General features: G+C 54.0%; 1 protein-coding gene across 2 annotated transcripts in view; it reads left to right on the top strand.

The window, feature by feature from the left end:
* The window catches only part of FSTL4 (follistatin like 4), a 610,055-nt gene that overhangs the window by 527,667 nt on the left and 63,661 nt on the right, over positions 1-18,727 (top strand). For both annotated transcript variants that reach the window (XM_021084753.1, XM_021084752.1), the window contains exon 7: positions 7,801-7,967. In XM_021084753.1, coding sequence (XP_020940412.1) covers positions 7,801-7,967 — 167 coding nt within the window. The remainder of the gene's footprint in view (positions 1-7,800; positions 7,968-18,727) is intronic.

The raw sequence follows: 18,727 nt of genomic DNA, 5'->3' as shown, positions 1-18,727 counted from the left end.
GCACACAGGAAGAGCTCTATATACCAAAAGGTGGCAGTCAGGCTCTGCAAGAGCCAATGCTCTGCACTGAGGTCTGTGGTCAGGCTTCTGTGGCCTGCTGTCCCCCTGTGTGCCCCTTGACCCCCTGATGAGCCAGGAGCCCCAGGTTGATAGCCTCTAGGCCTCTTCTGCTTGCTGGCCTAGTCCCACTGTATCCTGGCACATAGTAGGTGCTTAATAAATAATTGTTGCAGGAACGCTACCCTCATTGCTCACTTGCTTAAAGCTATGTCAGTCCCTTTTGTGTACTAGGAATTGTTTTAGATGCTGGGATACCAAAGAAATAAAACAGATAGGGTCTCTGTCTTCGCGCAGCTTCTAAAGGTATCTGTTTACATCTGAGAGCAGAGGTGATTACTGAACTGCAAAAATGATTGAAGCAACCCCAAACAACATAAGTCAAATGAGAAAGTCAATTCCCTGCAGATCTGGAGAAAGTCAATTACCCCAGATCTTAACTAGTAAGTTTATTCCCATCCCCAGAATGAAGCAAGCAAAAGGGACTATGACAACGGCACACAAATTGAATCTGATTCTGCGTAAAGAGGCAGGAAATTTTGAACGAGTGCAGGTCTGGTTAGCCCAGAGCCACCTCTGCAGGCTGGACATGCCCCAGTGCTCAACATGCAGGTCAAAGTGAAAGGCCCCCAACCCCCCTGTTCCCAGCCTTCCTCCCATAAAGTTCCAGCAGATGTTTGAAGGGAGCCCAGAGCAGCAGGCTCTGGTGCCTGGTGGCAGGGAGGAGGGAAGGCACAGAGCCCTCCCATCACCTCCTTGCAGGGTGAGCCAAAGCAGCCACACCCTGTAAACGCCAGGGGAAGCCACTGGGTACAGGGGATGTGAGATGTCACCTGTCCCCTACTTGATTGGGAGACCTTAGTTTCTGTCCCACTCACCAGCTTCACAGCACGGGGCACACCCACTTAGGCAACTCCCAGCCCACCTGGGTGGTTCCCCCAGGGCACTGGAGACACATCATCACCGTAGGAGGAGGACCATATAAAATGAGCTACAGCTGCAGAGAGGTCTCTAAGCTCCCAGCCCGGGGTCTCTCACCAGTTTGCCCTGGTTCCCAGCCAGCTGCTGAGCCCAGGTTTGCCCTGAGCCGGGCTCAGTCAATACGTTGATGTGCGGACCAGTAGCCTGAGCCTTTGACACAGTCTTTCCACCCAGAGCATCATTGGAAAAACGACAGATGTCCAGGTGGCAATGTGTTCCATTCGTGCATTTCTAGCATAGGAAAACTAACGCCAACTTGACAGGAATTTGAGAAATTTAATTTCTATTGCCGTGAAGCACCAGAAGCCTGCTCGAGAGGGTGCTGATGGGTTTATGAGTGTCTCATCGAGTTCAAGTCAGTGTGAGAAATAGCGCCTGAGATTAAAGGAAAGCTGTAATGGGAACTTAAACCCAATTCTCCCGCGACTCACATGTCATGGGCTCCTGCTTCCAGGAAGGGTGCTTGTGTGCCTGCTCACGGGGGGCCCGTTGATCCCCTGCGCTGCCCCTTCCGCAAGCTCCAAGGAGCAGGAAGAGCCTGTGTGCAGAGAGGGGCATGAGGGCCGTGACTACAAAGCCAAGCACACTGCCACTCTGGTTTGAAGGGCTTAGACAGCCAGCAAGGAGTCCCCAGGACTTGGCCTGAAACCCCCCTGCCATGTGCCCAGCACCATGCCAGGCACTGAGCACCAGTCTGCTCTGCCAGGACCCCCTGCCGACGTGCAGCCCGCTAAGTGCATTGGGAAGTTCTCTCATGCCGACCCACCTGCGCTGACTTTGACAGTCCTGGCAGTGCCACCTGAGGCTCTTCCAGGAGGAGCAAGGGAAGCCAAATGATGCCCAAGGGCCTTGCCCATCGGGAGAAAGGGGTCCCAGACTGTGAGGAAGCCCAAGTTCCCTCTCCCTGGAACTGCCTACGCACCGGGCAGCCTCCCGGAACAGCGACTGCCCAGCAGGTGCCAGACAAGCTCCCCAGCCAGCCCTCCCTTTCCAGGGACACCTGCCTCTTTCCACAAAGATATTCTCACCCCAGACCTGACATAAGCCCCAAGCCCGGCCCTCTCTCCCATCCCCACCACACTCTGGGCACAGGGAGGATTTTGTGGCTTGGTCCCTAGAAACCGTGGGACCCTTCCCACAGAGTGGCCCATGGGACTGCAGGTGGCCAGCACCGTGGGAGCAGCAGAGCCATGGCCTGCAGCTGAAGGACCCCTCCTTGGCCCCTCCACAGGCCACTCCCCAGAGGGCTATGTTGTGGCTTTTCCACCTCCCTCTCCTGTGACTCTTGGCCCCACCAGAGAAGAGTCCAGGCCTGGACATTTACGAGGCCCCTGCTGTACCAGTGAACCTGGTCAGGCGTGGGGTTCAGCCCACAGTAGAAGTTCAGTCACTCTGGGCTCACTGAACACACATGAGGGCTGTCACCACAAGTCCCAGGCTGCCTGGCCCTCCTCGTGCCCCCATCACAACAGGAGGCTCCAGAGGACTGTAGGGTCCCCTCGGCTGGGCCACACCACTGCCACCAGGCCCTCCCCCACTACTCTCCAGCGGTGGGGCAGGTGTGGGCAGGCTGCTAACAGAACTCAGGTTTCCTTCTTTTTTTTTCTTTTTTTTTTTTTTTCATTTTAAGGGCCGCACCTGCAGCATATGGAGGTTCCCTGACTAAGGGTCTAATCAGAGCTACAGCTGCCAGCCTACCTCACAGCCACAGCAACACGGGATCCAAGCCGCGTCTGTGACCTATACCACAGCTCACAGCAACACCAGATCCTCAACCCACTGAGCAAGGCCGGGGATCGAACCCGCAGCCTCATAGTTCCTAGTTGGATTTGTTCTCACTGCATCACGACGGGAATGCCCAGGTTTCCTTCTGATGACTCGCATTGTCTTCACAACCTGGCTCCACCATCTTCCCATCCTCATCTGGCACCAGGTCAGGGCTTCCAGATGGGCTATGAAGGGTCGGAGGGGCTGGAAGGGGCCTCTCTGTGTCTCTGTGATGGTCTCAGGGTGTCAGTCTGCCCAACACACCCTTTCGGTCATGACATGTGAGTCCACCCCCAGCCACCCAGCAAGCACCTGGCTCTGAGGTGGCCACATGACCCAGGCCTGGGGTCAGTGACTCCACTGCGTGGCCTTAGTGACTGCTTGGTGGACGAACCCAGGAGGTGATCCTAGGCAATCAGAGTTCTCCCCATTGCTTTTAACAAGGGCTCTTGGGAAAGATTTGAGCCCTTTCTCTGGGACCCCGGGCACAGGGACACTGTGAGCGTGGAGCTGCCCCTGGATGTCTTGCAGCCAAGCAGAGAGTGCCGTGGTCGAGGACCCTGGGGGCCTGCAAGCTGCCCGCACCTTAAATTTCCCAGTTCTGGGCATTAAGAGCCTCCCCCTTCCTTTTTCCCCTAAGCTGGTTGAGTACAACTGAGAGCTTCTGTTACGGAAGCCTGAAAAAGCCCTGACAAATTCACCAGTACACCCTCTTTCAATCTTCTTCACCCAGTGTCTGTCCCAGCATCTCCTGATGTGAAAACTTCAGGGTCCCAGAAACATGAGGTCATCCCAGAGGTAGGGACCAAGAGTGTGAGGGTCTCAGAACAGACAAGGAGAAGGCGCCCAGCAGGCATATGCTTAGGCCGAAAACCACAACGGGAGGGGAGCAGTGGGCCCCAGGTCAGGTTGCCTGGGAGGAGAGTCGGGTCAAGGGCACGGACTGTTCGGAATTGTCCGTGGTGAATCTGGGGCTGATGGGGGAGTCGCTAGTAGCCTTTGAGCAGGGCTGTGATGTATCTTATACGCTGAGCGGTGACCAGGACACTCGTGGGCATCAGGAGCATCTTGGAGGGGTGACCACGGTGGAGGCTGTTGAGAACCTGGGTAAAGAGGAAAGGGAGGGTCCAGGGGGTTTCAGGAGGGGCCCCCCCTTGGGGCTTGGTGACTGTTCATGCTGCCGCTTGCACCATCACACCCAAGTGGGCAGATACTAGAGGTAGGTGGCATTGGGGGACAAGGGCAGCAGCAGCCAGTAGCTCCTTGCAGGACTGAGGAGGGTGAGTGAGGATATCAGCCCAGAACCAGATGCTCGGAGTCCCAGAGCCTAAAAGCTGGCTAGACCCCCAGAACCCTCCTAGCCACACCCACATTTTATGGATGTCTAAACTGAAGCCCAGGGACAGGAAGGGACCTGCCCAAGGCCACTCGGGTGTCACCAGCAGAGCCAGGCCTAGAGGCCAGGTGTCCAGAGCCATCACCTGGCAGCCTGGCCTCTGCCCTGTTCACTCGAGACCCAGCCTGTGACACTGCCTCATTTTTTCCCCGCCTGGGAGGTCACTTGGCAGGGAAGTGCGCCCTGCGGGGGAAAGACATGCTGAACAGTAAATAACCAGGAGTGAAGAGTGGTTCCGTGGCCATAAATCTCTCTAGAATTTTAAATGGATCTGGGGAATATTGACATGAACTAAATCTAATAAAACATTCATTTAATTAAACTTTAAATGATCCAAATATTTGCTGTGTGGTTAATATTTGTGTAGCTGACAAGAGCAGAATTATGATGGTTTTGTCAGGATTCGTGCATTCTAATTTTGCATGAGTCTTTCCTGCAAAAAGCGCGCCTCTTCAGACATACAGATGCTCGGGGGCGCACTCAGGGAAGATGCGGGAACTGCTAGCCCAGTGGTGGCGGGTGGGACACACACGTTTCCCACTCGGGTCGGTTTGTGTGCTTCAGCCCTGTGCTGCCGGGTCTTGCAGACAGTTTTCTACAGCTATTTAAAATGCGTGGCTTTGGGGCCACTGGGAGGAAGGGACTCCTGCATCGCACAGAAGCCTTACATTCCCCTGCTCCTAGCCTGGTATTTAGGGCCCCCCAAGACCCCACCAACCAGCCTGCCTCACTTTCCCCATCCCCCACCCGCAGCCCCCTTTCCATGTACCTCCCCCTGTCTCCAGTTTCTTAAGACAATGCTTCTCAGGTACCACGGAGCCCCAAGCTGCTTGTTAAAACCTGATGCCCATCTTGCCACCAGAGTCTGTATCTGCCTGGGGCAGGCATCTGTGTTTTGATCAGTCACCCCCAGAGTTGAGATGCGGGGGGGGCAGGGGGCCCGCACCTGGGCAAGCAGAGTTCTGGGGCCCAGGGGAGCTCCTTCTTCCTCCCAGGGCCCCTCCCTGGCTTCCCACTTGGCCTTTTCCTTGTACTTGCACTGGCGCAAATGTGCAAAGAAAACACAGGTTCCTTTTGTAAGATACCTGACCTCTTCCCAAGGCCCACCCACCAGCCGCTGGGAGAAAATGCACTTTGCACAATCCACTGCAAAGCTTAGTCCAAGCTGATCATTTTAACAGTCCATATCAGTAATGCCCTCGTGAATAAAAATGCTCTGGGTCTCCAGTTCCCAGCTCCCCGAGCTGGTTTCCGAGTGTGGAGAGACGCATACGGCTGTTCTCTGCCACCTGCGCTTCCGCTGCAAGGCCCCAGGGTCGCCCTGTCTGCAGGCACACATGGCAGAGGCCAGCCCTGGCTGTGCTCTCAGTCTGGGTCTGGACACTCTTAGCCTGGCGAGCTCCAAGTCTAATGCTCCCCCGCAGTTTGGCCTCCCAAGCCACCACTGGCGCTAGGCACCCCACTGGAGGCCGTACGCAGGTCCGAGAGTATGATGCAGTCCTCGGGTACAAAGGCACAGAGCCCCTCATGGCCCAGCCAATGTGCAGCCAGGAACCCCGGAGCCTCTCCATGCCTGGCACCTGCCACTCCTGTGGGGTCAGCCCCCTATTCTCACATGCCCTGGGGACCATTTCACACCCCTTCCTGCTTCCACAGAGCAGGGAGCCTCATGGCTCATCCAAGGAGGAAGAGGTCCCTCCTGTGCGCTTGGGGAGAGCTCTGGGTTCTGCGTGCAGAATTCTAGCAGACTCCTCTCCCCCTCTCCGCCTCTCTGCCTCTCCAAAGCCTGAGTCTTGCTACAGACGGCTAGTGCCTTCTCTGCCCTGAGCAATAAGCCTCATGACTTGGAGGTGGGAGGGCAGCAAGCAGAACATGATTTAAGAGGGAACTTGAAATGCATCACTTTAATGTTTGTAAAATATTATGCCGCTTGCGTCTGCATCAATCACCCGGTGCTTATCTTTCCTCGTGCCGTTCCTTCACAGGGAGTCACATTTTTCCTGTGTGTGATTGTCCCCTCTCCACTGGCCTGTTGGCTTTTTTTCCTTCTTTATTTTCCATTTTCTCCATTTTTCATCCATCCATCCAACAAGCACTGATTAAGTACCTCGTATATATCTTGTTTGTCGTTGTGTGCCCAGGGCCAGGCCACTGCATGTTTATGGAGAGGAAGCGTTTTGCTGCTCAGCATCTGACCTCGCTGCACCTGCTTTGCAGTGCGTGGCACCTGCAGCCACTTTGGCTCCCCTTCCCTTCCCCCCTCCCACACACGCTGATCAGAGGGTGTGAACACAGATATATCACCTGGCTATGGCTCAAAAGTGTCCCACTGAGTCACAGAGCTCAGTTTCCAACTCTGTGCTTTGCTCCACACCTGTCAGGCACCCCCGCCCCCTGCCCCAGGTCCCAGCATCTTTGCTGGTGACCCAGAGTAAACACAGGCCCCCAGAGCCAGCACACCTCCCTCTGCTCACGCTGCCTCCCCAAGCTCCCTAAGTAGATTTGGGGACAGAGCAGTGGGGAGGCAGTCCAGTCAGTGGGCTGGTACCTCTGCCTCCAAGCCCCATCCCATGTTGCCATTTGAACACCATGAGTTTGATTTTGTTCATAAATCCTGAAAATTTCAAAAGGCCTGTGATTGCAGGGAGATATTTTAGACTTTTCCCATTTGCCTGAAGAATGATCAGTCCTTTTGTTGTTGTTGTTTTTAGGGCCACACCCACGGCATATGGAGGTTCCCAGGCTAGGGGTCAAATCGGAGCTGCAGCTGCCAGCCTACACCACAATCACAGCCACAGCCACAGTAACGCGGGGTCTGAGCCATGTCTGGGACCTACACCACAGCTCATGGTAACACCAGATCCTTAACCCACTGAAAGAGGCCAGAGATCGAACCTATAACCTCGTGGTTCCTACTCGGATTTCGTTTCCACTGTGCCATGATGGGAACTCCCAAATGATCAGTCCTAATGCCAGTTATCAAGTGTAAATGGCAAAGATTAATACTTCGTGCAGCTCAAACTACATTTCAAATAATTAAAGGCTAAACAAAAAAAAATTCAAGGCCACAGTGCATGGTCCCTGAACAGAAGTCCAAGTTCAAAGAATCCTCAGACAGAAACAAACCTTCAAAGGTCAGCCAGTTCCTTCCCCAGACTTCAGACGGCACAACCTTTAATTTCCCCCCCGGTGGATGAGAAACCTGTCAGCCCAGCCAGCAGCGCTTGACTGCACTTAGCAAGGCCCTGACTTCGTGGGGCCTGGCGAGCACAGAGCAGGGCCAGCACCTCTGGCTCCCAGGTCTCAGCGTGGCAGCCCACGTAGCCCAGGCAGCCCACCTTCTTGGCGGACGCACAGATCCACAGCCCAGATGCCTCCCCTGTGCTCATTGTGGTTCCCGACCTGACCTGATGCACAGAGAGCCCTTTGAGCATTTAACCAAATGCCCCCGGGAGATGTGTCCATCTGAACATGTGTCAGCGCATTGTGGACGATGATCCGGTCCCCTGACCTGCCTGGATCCCTGAGGCTATATCGCTTCGAGGAGCGACTCCAGCCCCTGGGTCTGCAGCTAACAAGCCTTCTCCTTTTCCCTGCAGAGGTGGTTCAGCTCAGCCTCGCCCCAGAGGAGAGGGTCAGCGTGGCCACAGTGACCGTGGGGCTGAGCACGGTGCTGACCTGCGCCATCCGCGGAGACCTGCGGCCACCCATCATCTGGAAGCGCAATGGGCTGGCCCTGAACTTCCTCGATTTGGAAGACATCAATGTAAGTCCCCTGGGTCTGACCCTGAGCTCAGTGCCCCCCTCCCTGGGGAAGCCAGCTGCGTGAGATGCCGTGTGGCAGTGGCGGGGCCAGAGAGCTCTCTTGTCACTTCCCACACGGGTGCCATCCAGCCTGTTGTCTGATACTGGACGTACCAGTCCCGCCTCAAGCAGAGACTAGGACAGATGTAAGCTGCCAGCCGGGCCCAGAATAAGATGAACTGGGGAGGCTCAGTGAGCAGGGCAGGGGAGAGGGGCTGGCTGGGTGCCCCTCCCCCGGGGGGGAGACCCTGAAGCTGGTGAAGATATAAACAGCTTGACCGCCAGGGGTGGGGCATTCCCTGTGGAGGGCAGAGGTGAGCCTGGGGGAAGGGTTGGCTGGAGGGCAGGAGCAGGTGCAGCGGTGGGGGGGTGCCGGGGGGGAGGAAATGAGATCAGCTTGGAGGGCCTGCCGGGGGAGCTTGTTTGCTGGGTGAGGGAGTGTGGATATGAGGAGCTGAGTGGAAGAAGAGTGCTCCCGAGATCTCGTGACCTCCCGGGGACATGTCAGCACTTTGAGGGCCACATCCCGGGCTCCGAAGGCGCAAGCAGCCTGCCCTGGGATCCCAGCGTCACCCCCACTCTGCCTTTAGGACTGAGCAATTTCTTAAACTGACTTCAGTGAATTAATCTATTGGAAAGGCAACATTAGCGGTACATCCTTTCTGGTAGACTCGAGGAATAAAGGGATTGAGTCAAGAATATGTACTGGAGTTCCCGTCATGGTTCAGTGGTTAACAAGCCTGACTAGTATCCATGAGGTTGTGGGTTCGATCCCTGGCCTTGCTCAGTGGGTTAAAGATCTGTCGTTGCCATGAGCTGTGGTGTAGGCTGGCAGCTACAGCTCCGATTCAACCCCTAGCCTGGGAGCCTACATTTGCTGCGGGTGTGGCCCTAAAGAGACCAAAAAAAAAAAAGAGAGAGAGAGAGAGAGAATATGTACTGGTCCTGGCTTGGCACCAGGGGGGAGGTGGCTCCCCAGAGGTTCATCTCAGAAGATGGAGTGATGTCACCCACGTAGGATCCCGTGAGGATGGCTCATCAGTTTTGAGCTACAGTGACAGGAATGTAAGTTTCAGGCAGAAGAGGGGCAGCGCTGGTCTCCGAGGTTCAGGACAGACCAGCCCAGAATGGGCTGCTTGGCCCCAGAAGGAAGACCTATGGCACGAGTGGTCAGTTCCTGCTCAGAGTTCTAAGGGGCTGGGGCAGAGACAGCTGGCCTGGGCTCTGTGACCCATGAGTGGGACTATCACCAAGGGCCAGGGTGTACCCCAAAAAGAGACCAACTGGGGCTGCTTAGGTGCAACACCATCCCAGCCACCAGCCCTGCCCCACAATGGAGTGAGCCATCATAGGAGGCAGTGAGTTCCCCATCCCTAGAAGCATGCAAGCCCAAGCAGGATCATGGTAAAAGTACTGCTAGCCACAGAGGGCAGCTAAACCCCTTGACCGTGAAAATCCCTTCCAACCCTGAGACTGTAAGGTCCAGCCTTACATTCTGCAGGAACCGTAAGCTAGGGACGGCGCTACTCTCTAGGTCCCTTTGGATGGACCCTGAAGACCATGGGAGAAGCAGATGGGAAGCGGGGTCACTCTGGAGCCCTACCTGGGGCAGAGCTGGGCAGAAGTGCCTTTCCCTCGCTCTTATCACTCGGGGCAGGATCATGTCCTTGCATTTCCCTCCCCCCCCACCCCACCCCGCCCGCCACCCATAGTGAGCATGGCCCGTATCCCACCCATCTCTGCGTGTCAGTACCGCACAAGCCTGGTGGCTGCTGGATGGTCAGATGCTGCGGGAACAGAGCGCTTCATCTTCTGAGCCTACGATGCCCGGGGCTTGTCTGGAATCTTAGCAAGGGAAGGCAGTGTCCTGTTTGAAGAGTAGGGGATGTGTGGACGTGTATGCATGGGCACGTGTGTCTGCGCTGGGGTGCACATTTGTGTGTGCACATCTCTCAAGGTGGGTTGTTTGGCCAGTAGTGATTAATTCAGAACTCGGACAGGCCCGCCTGTGTCTGTCTGAACATTCGCTCTATTTAAAGACGTGAGAAATAAAAGCAGAGGCAGGACTCCTCTTAACGCACTTACCATCGGTTAATTAAATTACTTTGAGTGTTTTCCCCTCCCTCGAACAGGCCTCCAGCACCAACTCAATTGCGTTTCTACTTTTCACAGTGAGGTTAGCCATTTGGGTAATTGTGGGTGCAACTGGAGATTAATGGCCTCGCGTTACCTCCCAGGAATCCCTCGCTGCTCTGGGCAAGTCAGCAGCCTACACACAGGCAGGGCCCTGTGCTTCGCAGAAATGCCCGAGTGAGGGTGCAGGGCAGTGCCAGCCAGAGGGATCCTAGGCTGATGTGTACATGCACGTGCACACACACACACACACACACACACACACACACACACACACACACACACACACCTGCCTTCTGGAGGGAAGGGAGGCAGCGCAGCCTGCTCATGAAGGGCTCTGTGGTCAAAGGGGCCTGGGTTTAACTCTGAGGTCTACCACCTACTAATTGAGTGACCTTGGAAATGCCACCTGACATCTCTAAGCCTCTGTTTCTTCCTCTATGGAAAGGGGGTAAACAATCATTTCTGCGACCTAGGGTTATAGTGAGGATTAAAAGACACACGTGGGAGTTCCCATCATGGCTCAGCAAAAAGGAATCTGGCTAGTATCCATGAGGATGCAGGTTCGATCCCGGGCCTTGATCGGTGGGTTAAGGATCTGGCATTGCCGTGAGCTGTGGTGGAGGTCACAGATGCAGTTTGGATCCTGCATCCATCGTTGGATGTGGCGTAGGCTGGCAGCTACAGCTCCGATTTGACTCCTAGCCTGGGAATCTCCATATGCTGAGGGTGTGGCCCTAAAAAGACAAAAAGAAAAGAAAAAGACGGGAAGCTCTTCCCATATAATGTTCCAGGCTATTATCACTCTCATTTTCATTATTATCATTGTTATTATTACCCCCCGCCCCTGCCAGACAACAGTCTCGACCCCTTGCAGCCCCAGTCCTCAACCAGCAACCAGCGCAGTCTGGCAAGGGTCTCGGTCAGACAGGGGTGTCCCTGTAGTCAGGGACAAGGCCACACTGTCCAGGTCAGCCTGGATTCGTTCAGGGGGATCATTGACCTCCAGCAAGTCCAAGGCTGCCCTGGGTAAGCTGTGGACCTTCTCTGAGCCCGTGGGGGGATCGGGGCTGAGGACGCCCTCCTCGAGGGGGCACTTTCAGGCTAAGCGGGTGTGTGGAAGCCTCGCCCAGTGCCCAGCGCACAGCAAGCGTTCATAAGTGGGTACAGTGAGCAGAGCGCAGCCAGGACAGGGGTAGAGCTGGGTCCTCACAGTTCACTAGGGCTTTTCTGAAGCAGGATCAGATGGGGAGAACAGCCCAGGAGGGCAACCCTAGTGGAGCAAAGATCCGAGATCCATGGGTTCAGCGCCTGCCCCTGTTGGGGAGATGGCTCGGATTGTCTATGTCGGAAAATGAGACGCATGAACAGGGAGAGATCTCAACAAGACTCTTTACTTCTGCAGAAGGGCGCGTGGGTGCTCAAAAAACAGGCAAAAAAGAAAAGACCCTCCCTGTTTATCCCTAAGGCACGCAGGTGAGGTACCTGTCCCCTTCCCATTGCTCAGGTCAGGGCCACAGGCTTCCAGGCTGGCTAATTTGAAACAAATTGTTCCTGGGAGAGGAGGGGGTCTCAGGGGGGCATTTCAGCAGAGCCAAAGGGAGTAACCAGCATTTGCTTTGATAGAAAAGACATTGTTACTTTCCACACCCCCACCTGCCACTCCTCCCACCCCTCCGCAGATGGAGAGGAGGCAGCATCACCACCTTGTCATTAGCAACCAGCTCCGAAACGCTGCGCAACCAGGGGAAGCGGATCAGCCTACAAAACCCAAGGCGGGGAGATTAGAGAGCAGAGAGAGGTGTGGGCCCCCTTTCTTTGTCATTTGTATGAGACATCTTGATTGGCAACAAAATATTAATCACTTTTTCACTGCTCTCTTAATGAGAAGCTTTCATGGGCAACAAAATATTAATTTGTCTTGTCTTATCTGTTAAGAATTCTGTTAATGAATTCAGTCATGGAGCTATTACAGAATGCCATGCTAATGACACATGTAATTAAACTTTTCTGACTTGCAAACATCAAGGATGCCTCGAGCATCAGAATAATATTTGAGCAGAAAATAAATGTACCCTTCTCGCCCGGAGCCCGGTGAGAAGGAGCCGCTCAGATTCCCCAGCGAGCAGTGTCCCTGTCGGGAGCAGTCATGGGTCCCCAGTGTGTACATGGTTGTCCAGACGGCCTACGTGGGGAACCGTGCTCGGACTCCCTTAGTAAGTACCTACAAGTGGCCAGCCCGGTGCCAAAGCGTGGAGCAAAGCCCCTCCCCCCAGCCGCCAACACAGTCGCAGCAGAGCGCAGTGTCGCAGGGTCCAGGGACCTGGTGTACCTCCCCCGCCCAGGGGTGCCTGAGTCTGTGCCATGAGGGACCCTACCTCAGCTGCCCCCAGGGAGCTCTAGGGACCGGGAGTGCAAAGCCCCCGAAGACAGGCCCTCCACAGCAAGGGCAGGAATTGTGCCTCACCCCCCAGCAATGGGCCCCTGCATTATGGTACCTGCTTCTGTCTGTGTGATGAGAAATCAATAGTTCCCCAGAGCTCATGAAGGGCGGCCTGAAATTCGTTTACTTCCTGGCCAACTGCTGGGTTCGTTACTGCAGCAGTCGTAGGTCTTGGCGGCTCCAGGCCTGGTTCTGCGGCCCCCACCTCCACCCTAAGGAGCCCCAGCAGCTGCTCCAGTTCAGGAGCAAAGGGCAAGGGACAGGCATAGCAGTTCCCTGAGCACTGGCTGTGCCAGTCTTGGGCCAGGCTGCTGGCCAGCAGGGCACCTATGCTGGCGTGACAGCCCACAGCCCCTAGGGGTCCCTGTGCTCAGCCCCTACCTGTAGCCCTGTTCTGCTCAGGTAGCAAAGTGCCACGTGGAGGAAGGGCACCCTGTCACTCTCAGGGGCTGCAACCAGAGCCCATGGGGGAAGCTTATCCTCAGGAAGAGCCCTGCCCCAGGAGGCAACAAGACACCTGTCACCGCAGGTACCCGGACAGAAAGAGGACTGACCGAGTTACCCTTTGAGGGCTCTCCGGGCCCCAGGGTCACTCCAGGCTGTGATAAGGATGTCGCGTGGGAGGCAGGGACCTGTGGGACATGTGAATCCTGCACAGAAGCCAGGAAGCTTGCTTTTTCCTCGGGGACCACAGAGCCTCCAACCTCCTGTCTCCCAGGGACTCAGAGCCAGGTTTCGGGGCTGCAGTGGGGGCCCCTCTGAGAGGCGGTGCCATACACTCCCGCCTTCACCCTCCCCTCCATCCTAAGTGTTCCGGCCGTGAAGGAGAGCCTGCCCCACTCCTCACAAGTGGAAGTGCAAGCCCCTCCCGGGCCTCAGCGCCCTGCCCAGACCACACAGCAGCTCCTCAGGAATTGAAGTGATGGTCCCCAAACCCAGTGTGTATGTACACGGTGCCCCAACCCTGTCATCTGCCCTGGCCTCATAACTGTCTTTCTCCCTGTCCCTTATATCCTCAGGGACAGGGGCTGCCAGTGAGGGGAGCAGAAGCAGGAAGACGACATCCCCAAAGACCTAGAACATATCTGACCCCTGAATCCTTGCTGGTGTTATTGCTGATGTTTCTGCCACTGGTGCTCAGGCATTGCCACATCCAGGAGCCAGTTTCTGGGCTGGTGCCCTCACAAGCATCATCGCACTTAGTTCTTATCACAGCTCTGTGAAGCAAGTAGGGTTCAGACTCAGAGGGTTCTGGAACTTGCCAGGGCCTGCACCAGCCTGCACATCTCCACCAGAGCTCTCTGGGTTCCCTGCTCTTAGGACATTGCACTCAGCTTGGCCAAGGGGAGCAGGGCCAGCCTCCTGCTTCAGCCATAACCACTGCAGTGCCCAGGCCCAGTGGACTTGTCCACTCAGGCTGTGGCCCGTTGTGTCTGATGCTCTCGGTCTCATTAGCCCCTGGCCTCTGCCACAGCCAAGAGGGGGCAGAGGGCTCTGAGACCAGCACATGGAATTGTTTGGCCAAGATATTCTCAGGGAGAGGAAACATTTTTCTATTGTATACTTAAAATTAAAAAAAAAAAAAAAAAAAAAGGCCTGTAACAAACCCAGTATATTTCAAATGACTTGAAAGAGCCACTCTTTTTGTTGGTTTTTGCCTTTCACCAAATCTCGCTATGTGGGGCTTTCAGATGTCGGCAGGCAGAGTACAGTGATAAAAGCAGAAAAACAAAATCCATTAGAAGAAAGTATTTGTGGCAGCGCTGGAAGGATGCGTTAAAAGGTTCACTTTTTTCCCTTGCCTAAATGGTGTACAGCCACGAACAAATAACTCTAATGAAGCATATGCTCTCAGCCAGCTCTTCTTTGGAAGTGAGTTATTAAAAAGACCAAAAGAGAATGATTTAGGAGCTCATGACTCATTTAATTTTTATTGTCTTTCTATGAACCAGTCATGAATCCATTGTAAAAAGATGAGAGGCGTTCGATTAGCATGGAGAGCTGTTTGCAACATGCTAGACCGTGGTTGTCGGTTCTGCATTAAAATAATCTCATTAAACGCCTGGGTACATTTTGTTTTAAAGTCTCAGAAAACACTATATTTGAAACACTCCAAGACTTTGGCTGCCCTCTCCAGCTCGTGTCCAAAATATCGGTTGCTGATGAATATCCGATCCTTTGGGATTTTGCAGTGAGCTCAGGCCACCGGAAGACTTGGCAAGACCTGTCCAAGAGACGGAGCCTTGGTGTCCAGGGTACTTCAGCCTGTGGAACTCCCGGGGCCACTCTGCCCTTCCAAGGCCCTCTGTAGCCTTGGCTTTCTCAGTGGCTTCCTCGGGTCACCTCTCTTTCCCTGTAGTGCTGGCTTCAAGGCTTCACTTGTGCTCAGTGACCCCATCTGGCCCCATCTCAAAGGTACAGGCTCCCTCAGGAAGATTCTAATCTAGCTTTCAGACCCTGAAGCCGCACACCAGGAGCTGCCCTACCTGGACTCTGCCCACCCCAGACCCCTCCCAGGGGAGCTCACATTCAAGCTGTTCTCAGGCGTCACCTACTGCAAACAGTACTGCAGGGCTGGTCCTTATATACACCTCTTGGCACAGCGGGGTAAGCAGGTCTGTCAGATAAGTTCCTAGAAGTGTAATGTCTGCATCAAGGCTGTGGACATGTTTTCGGGTTTGAGAGATATTGCCAAATCTCCCTTCCTAAAGTTACACCAATTTAGACTCCTTCCAACAGTGTATAAGAGTTTTAAATGTCACATCAGGACAGAATTCCTGATGGTAAGCCTTGTGGGTCCCTGGAATGAGCCATGGAAGGAAATCGAATCAAATCCACCCTGGAGGGTTTCAGGAACAGCAAGAATACCATTCAGACTGTGAGTGTGTTCCAGGTTAGAGGAGCCAGGAAGGGCCTCTTGGCCTGGGGATGGTGGTGTAAGTGTCTCTAGGCAGGGGTGCAGGGTCCCCAGATGGAGGCAGCACATTCAAGAAGGTCTGAAACTTCAATTGACCCCTGCAGTGCAGTCTAGCACCTGAGTCCCTTCCCATGGCAGCTGGGCACACTGGGCTGATCAGCTAAGGATCCAAAACCCCATTCTGGGACCTCAGGCCTCCAACTCCAGAAGCCCTCAGGAGCCGCCACTCATCCACATAGTTCTCTGGAGTCCTGTCCAGTCAAGAGGTGCCTGCCCTCTGGCCTCTGGGAGTAGACAGGCTGAGGGGTCAGAGCAACGTCTCTGGGGCAAGCCTTCTGGTTACAGGTGCCCAGGCTCTGTGTGTCCTCAGACACTCAAGCTTGTCCTCAGGTCAGATGCTCTGCATCCACACAACTGGGTTGGAATCCACCCATTTTAATTTTGGAACCAAGTACAAAGTTAGAGACAGCAGTTGACACAAGACTGCCCTCACTCTGACACCAACTGCAAGTTGGGAGAGGTTCCCACAATGGCCTTTGGATTCAATAATTTAGCTAGAAGGACTCACAGAACTCACTGAGATTGTTAGACTCATGGTTATGGTTTATTAATGAGAAGGAATACAGATTAAAATCAGCCAAGCGGAGAAGCCAATAGGCAGAGCCCAGGAGGGTCCAAATGCAGAGCTTCCATTGTCTCCTGGTAGAGTCACAGTTCCCAGCATGGATGTGTTACAATCTACCTATCAGGGAAGCTCACCCATGCCTGGTGTCTAGAGCTTTCATAGAGCTCGATCCCATACCACCTGCATGGCTGACCCCTAGTCTGTAGCCCCTCAAGTGGCAGAACGGGTACCTTGTGGCACAGAGGTCCCATTGTAAATTGCATTGTTAGCTGGCCTGTCTTGCCCAGGCCTAGAGTTCACCTCCCAGTAGCTGAGGGCAAAGGCCAGACCACTCCCTGGGTAATATTACTTCTTGGCTTCCTTTCCCTGTGGCTCTGCACAGTACTAGGCTGACACACCTCCATTCACTCAGCCAACACTAGCTGAGCTCCAGGTACATACTAGGCACCAAGCCACACAATGGGGACAATAAAGGGGCACACAGAGAGACACGGAACCTCCCCTTTGGCACTCACAGAACTGGAGGAGACTGATCACATAAATCCCAGTCAGCCAGTGACCACACACTCCCCACAGTCCTGGGGAAGCCTGGAGCCCCCCTCGCTGTATCTTCTCCCTCGACTGTGGCTCCCTGTGCTGGGCCGGGCCTGGGCGTGGGCAGGACAGACCCACCCTGGGCTGCTCATGCCAAACAAGACTGTTCACAGCAGCCCTCCCCTGGGGGCTTGGCAACCACTTAGGCATTGCCTCAAGTTGCAGGGACTCCTGTTCTAAGAGGACTTGATCAAGAGTACCGCTAGTTCTGCAGGTCCTCAGAGAATGGCAAGTCTCTCCTCTGAGGAGCTAGAAGCAGGGGTACCAGCATGAGAACCCCATGGGGGTCCAGGGGCTCAGCTGCAGAAAGAGTGGTGGGTTGGAACGTGTGTATACGGGTGCTCGTGTTTACTGCATGTGTTCATGAGGATGTTTGCCTGTGCTCCCCAGTGATGCATCTGGTCCTTGCTGGGTCTGGATAACAGATGTGGGTGATTGCATGGATGCAGACATCTCTGAGCTCCAGCCATCACCAAGGCACTGCATCGCTCAGTGTTTGAGTCCATTGTGTTCGAACATTCATGCGGGTGAGATGCAAGTGTTATGAAATTCTGGAGACCGGGTCAAACCAGCCTGGGGGGAAAGACCCTCTCCTTTACTCCATCTTCTCCAAAGAAAGCCAAGAGTGCTTCTGGAAAGGGCAGAATTAGAAAAGCTCTGAATAGGAGTTCCCGCCATGGCACGGCAGAAACGAATCTGACTAGGAACCATGAGGTTGCGGGTTCAATCCCTGGCCTCACTCAGCGGGTTAAGGATCTGGCATTGCCATGAGCTGTGGTGTAGGTCACAGACACAGCTTGGATCTGGCGTTGCTGTGGCTCTGGCAAAGGCCAGCGGCTACAGCTCCGATTAGACCCCTAGCCTGGAAACATCCATATGCCGCGGGTGCAGCCCTAAAAAGGACAGAAGACAAAAAAAGAAAAAGAAAAAAGAAAAGAAAAGCTCTGAGTAAATGCCTCTAAACTAAATTTTAACATGTAGCATTGACAGTACCATTAACCCAACCTCTAAAGTCATCTGCAGTCTCTGTTTAACACTGAGTCACGAAATAGCTCTGATGGCTCATTTTGGTTTCACTTAGACCTGACTCACATGTATCACTGTGACAACCTCCCCCATCTTGCCTCTGCTTAAATATTGTTTAATACTTAAGTCTCGTTTAATTACTTTGTTTCTTAAGGGCAGATACTTAGAAAAGAGCTTTTGAAAAGGCAAAAACCGCATCTTTAAGTAAGATCGTCTCTGTTCCGAAGACAGATGTGCATCAATACAAAGAATGGTCTCATCTGGCATCTGTTTATTTCTGGAAGGAACCTGGATTTTGTTAATACATTTCTATGCATCAGAGCAAAAGAGGGGGGAGAAAGCCATCCATAAAAAGACAATTACAGAGATGCAATCAAGCATTGATAACAGTATTCAGTCACATCTCAGAGAACCTTCAGGAGAGGAAGGATTGCAGGTTTAGTTTTAAGTAGTATCTTATAAATCAATTTTTAAAGTAATTTCCTCACATCCAATGAGGTAAATTTGATTTCTGTAGCCAGTATTCATGTTCCAGAAAACAACATGCACTTTTTTTCTAAAATTATATGATGCCTATTGTTTCAGCCCAGAGACATTATTTTATTTAGCACAGAGTCCGCTTCTCTCCAGAGCCCCAGTCACAGGCTGGTAATGAGACAGGTGCTTAAAGATGAGTCATAAGGCATCCAGCAGCCCCTTGGCCTTGAAGAGCAGCCACACATCCTGCTGCACCTGAGTGGTCACCCAAGCGATATGTCTCTGCTCCCGGGAGCGGCGAGAGAAAATAGGCAGGGGTTAAGTGAGTCTGCCAGGGCTCACAGAAGCCCTGAGCACAGTCTGGGATCACACACATGAGCTCTGCCTGCCCCTCTGAGTTGAGCCCTCCCAGCGTGCCCAGGCCTGAGGATGCAGCACGGAGATCGAGACGGGGCGAGGAAGCGGGGACAAGACTTGAGACCAGTTCTTTGCTTCCCCACCAGCCAC

The sequence above is a fragment of the Sus scrofa genome, chromosome 2 (genome assembly GCF_000003025.6).
Source record: "Sus scrofa isolate TJ Tabasco breed Duroc chromosome 2, Sscrofa11.1, whole genome shotgun sequence".
In the NCBI taxonomy this organism is placed as follows: domain Eukaryota; kingdom Metazoa; phylum Chordata; class Mammalia; order Artiodactyla; family Suidae; genus Sus; species Sus scrofa.
The sequence above is the reverse complement of the archived record's forward strand: the minus strand, read 5'-3'. Positions and strand labels throughout refer to the sequence as shown.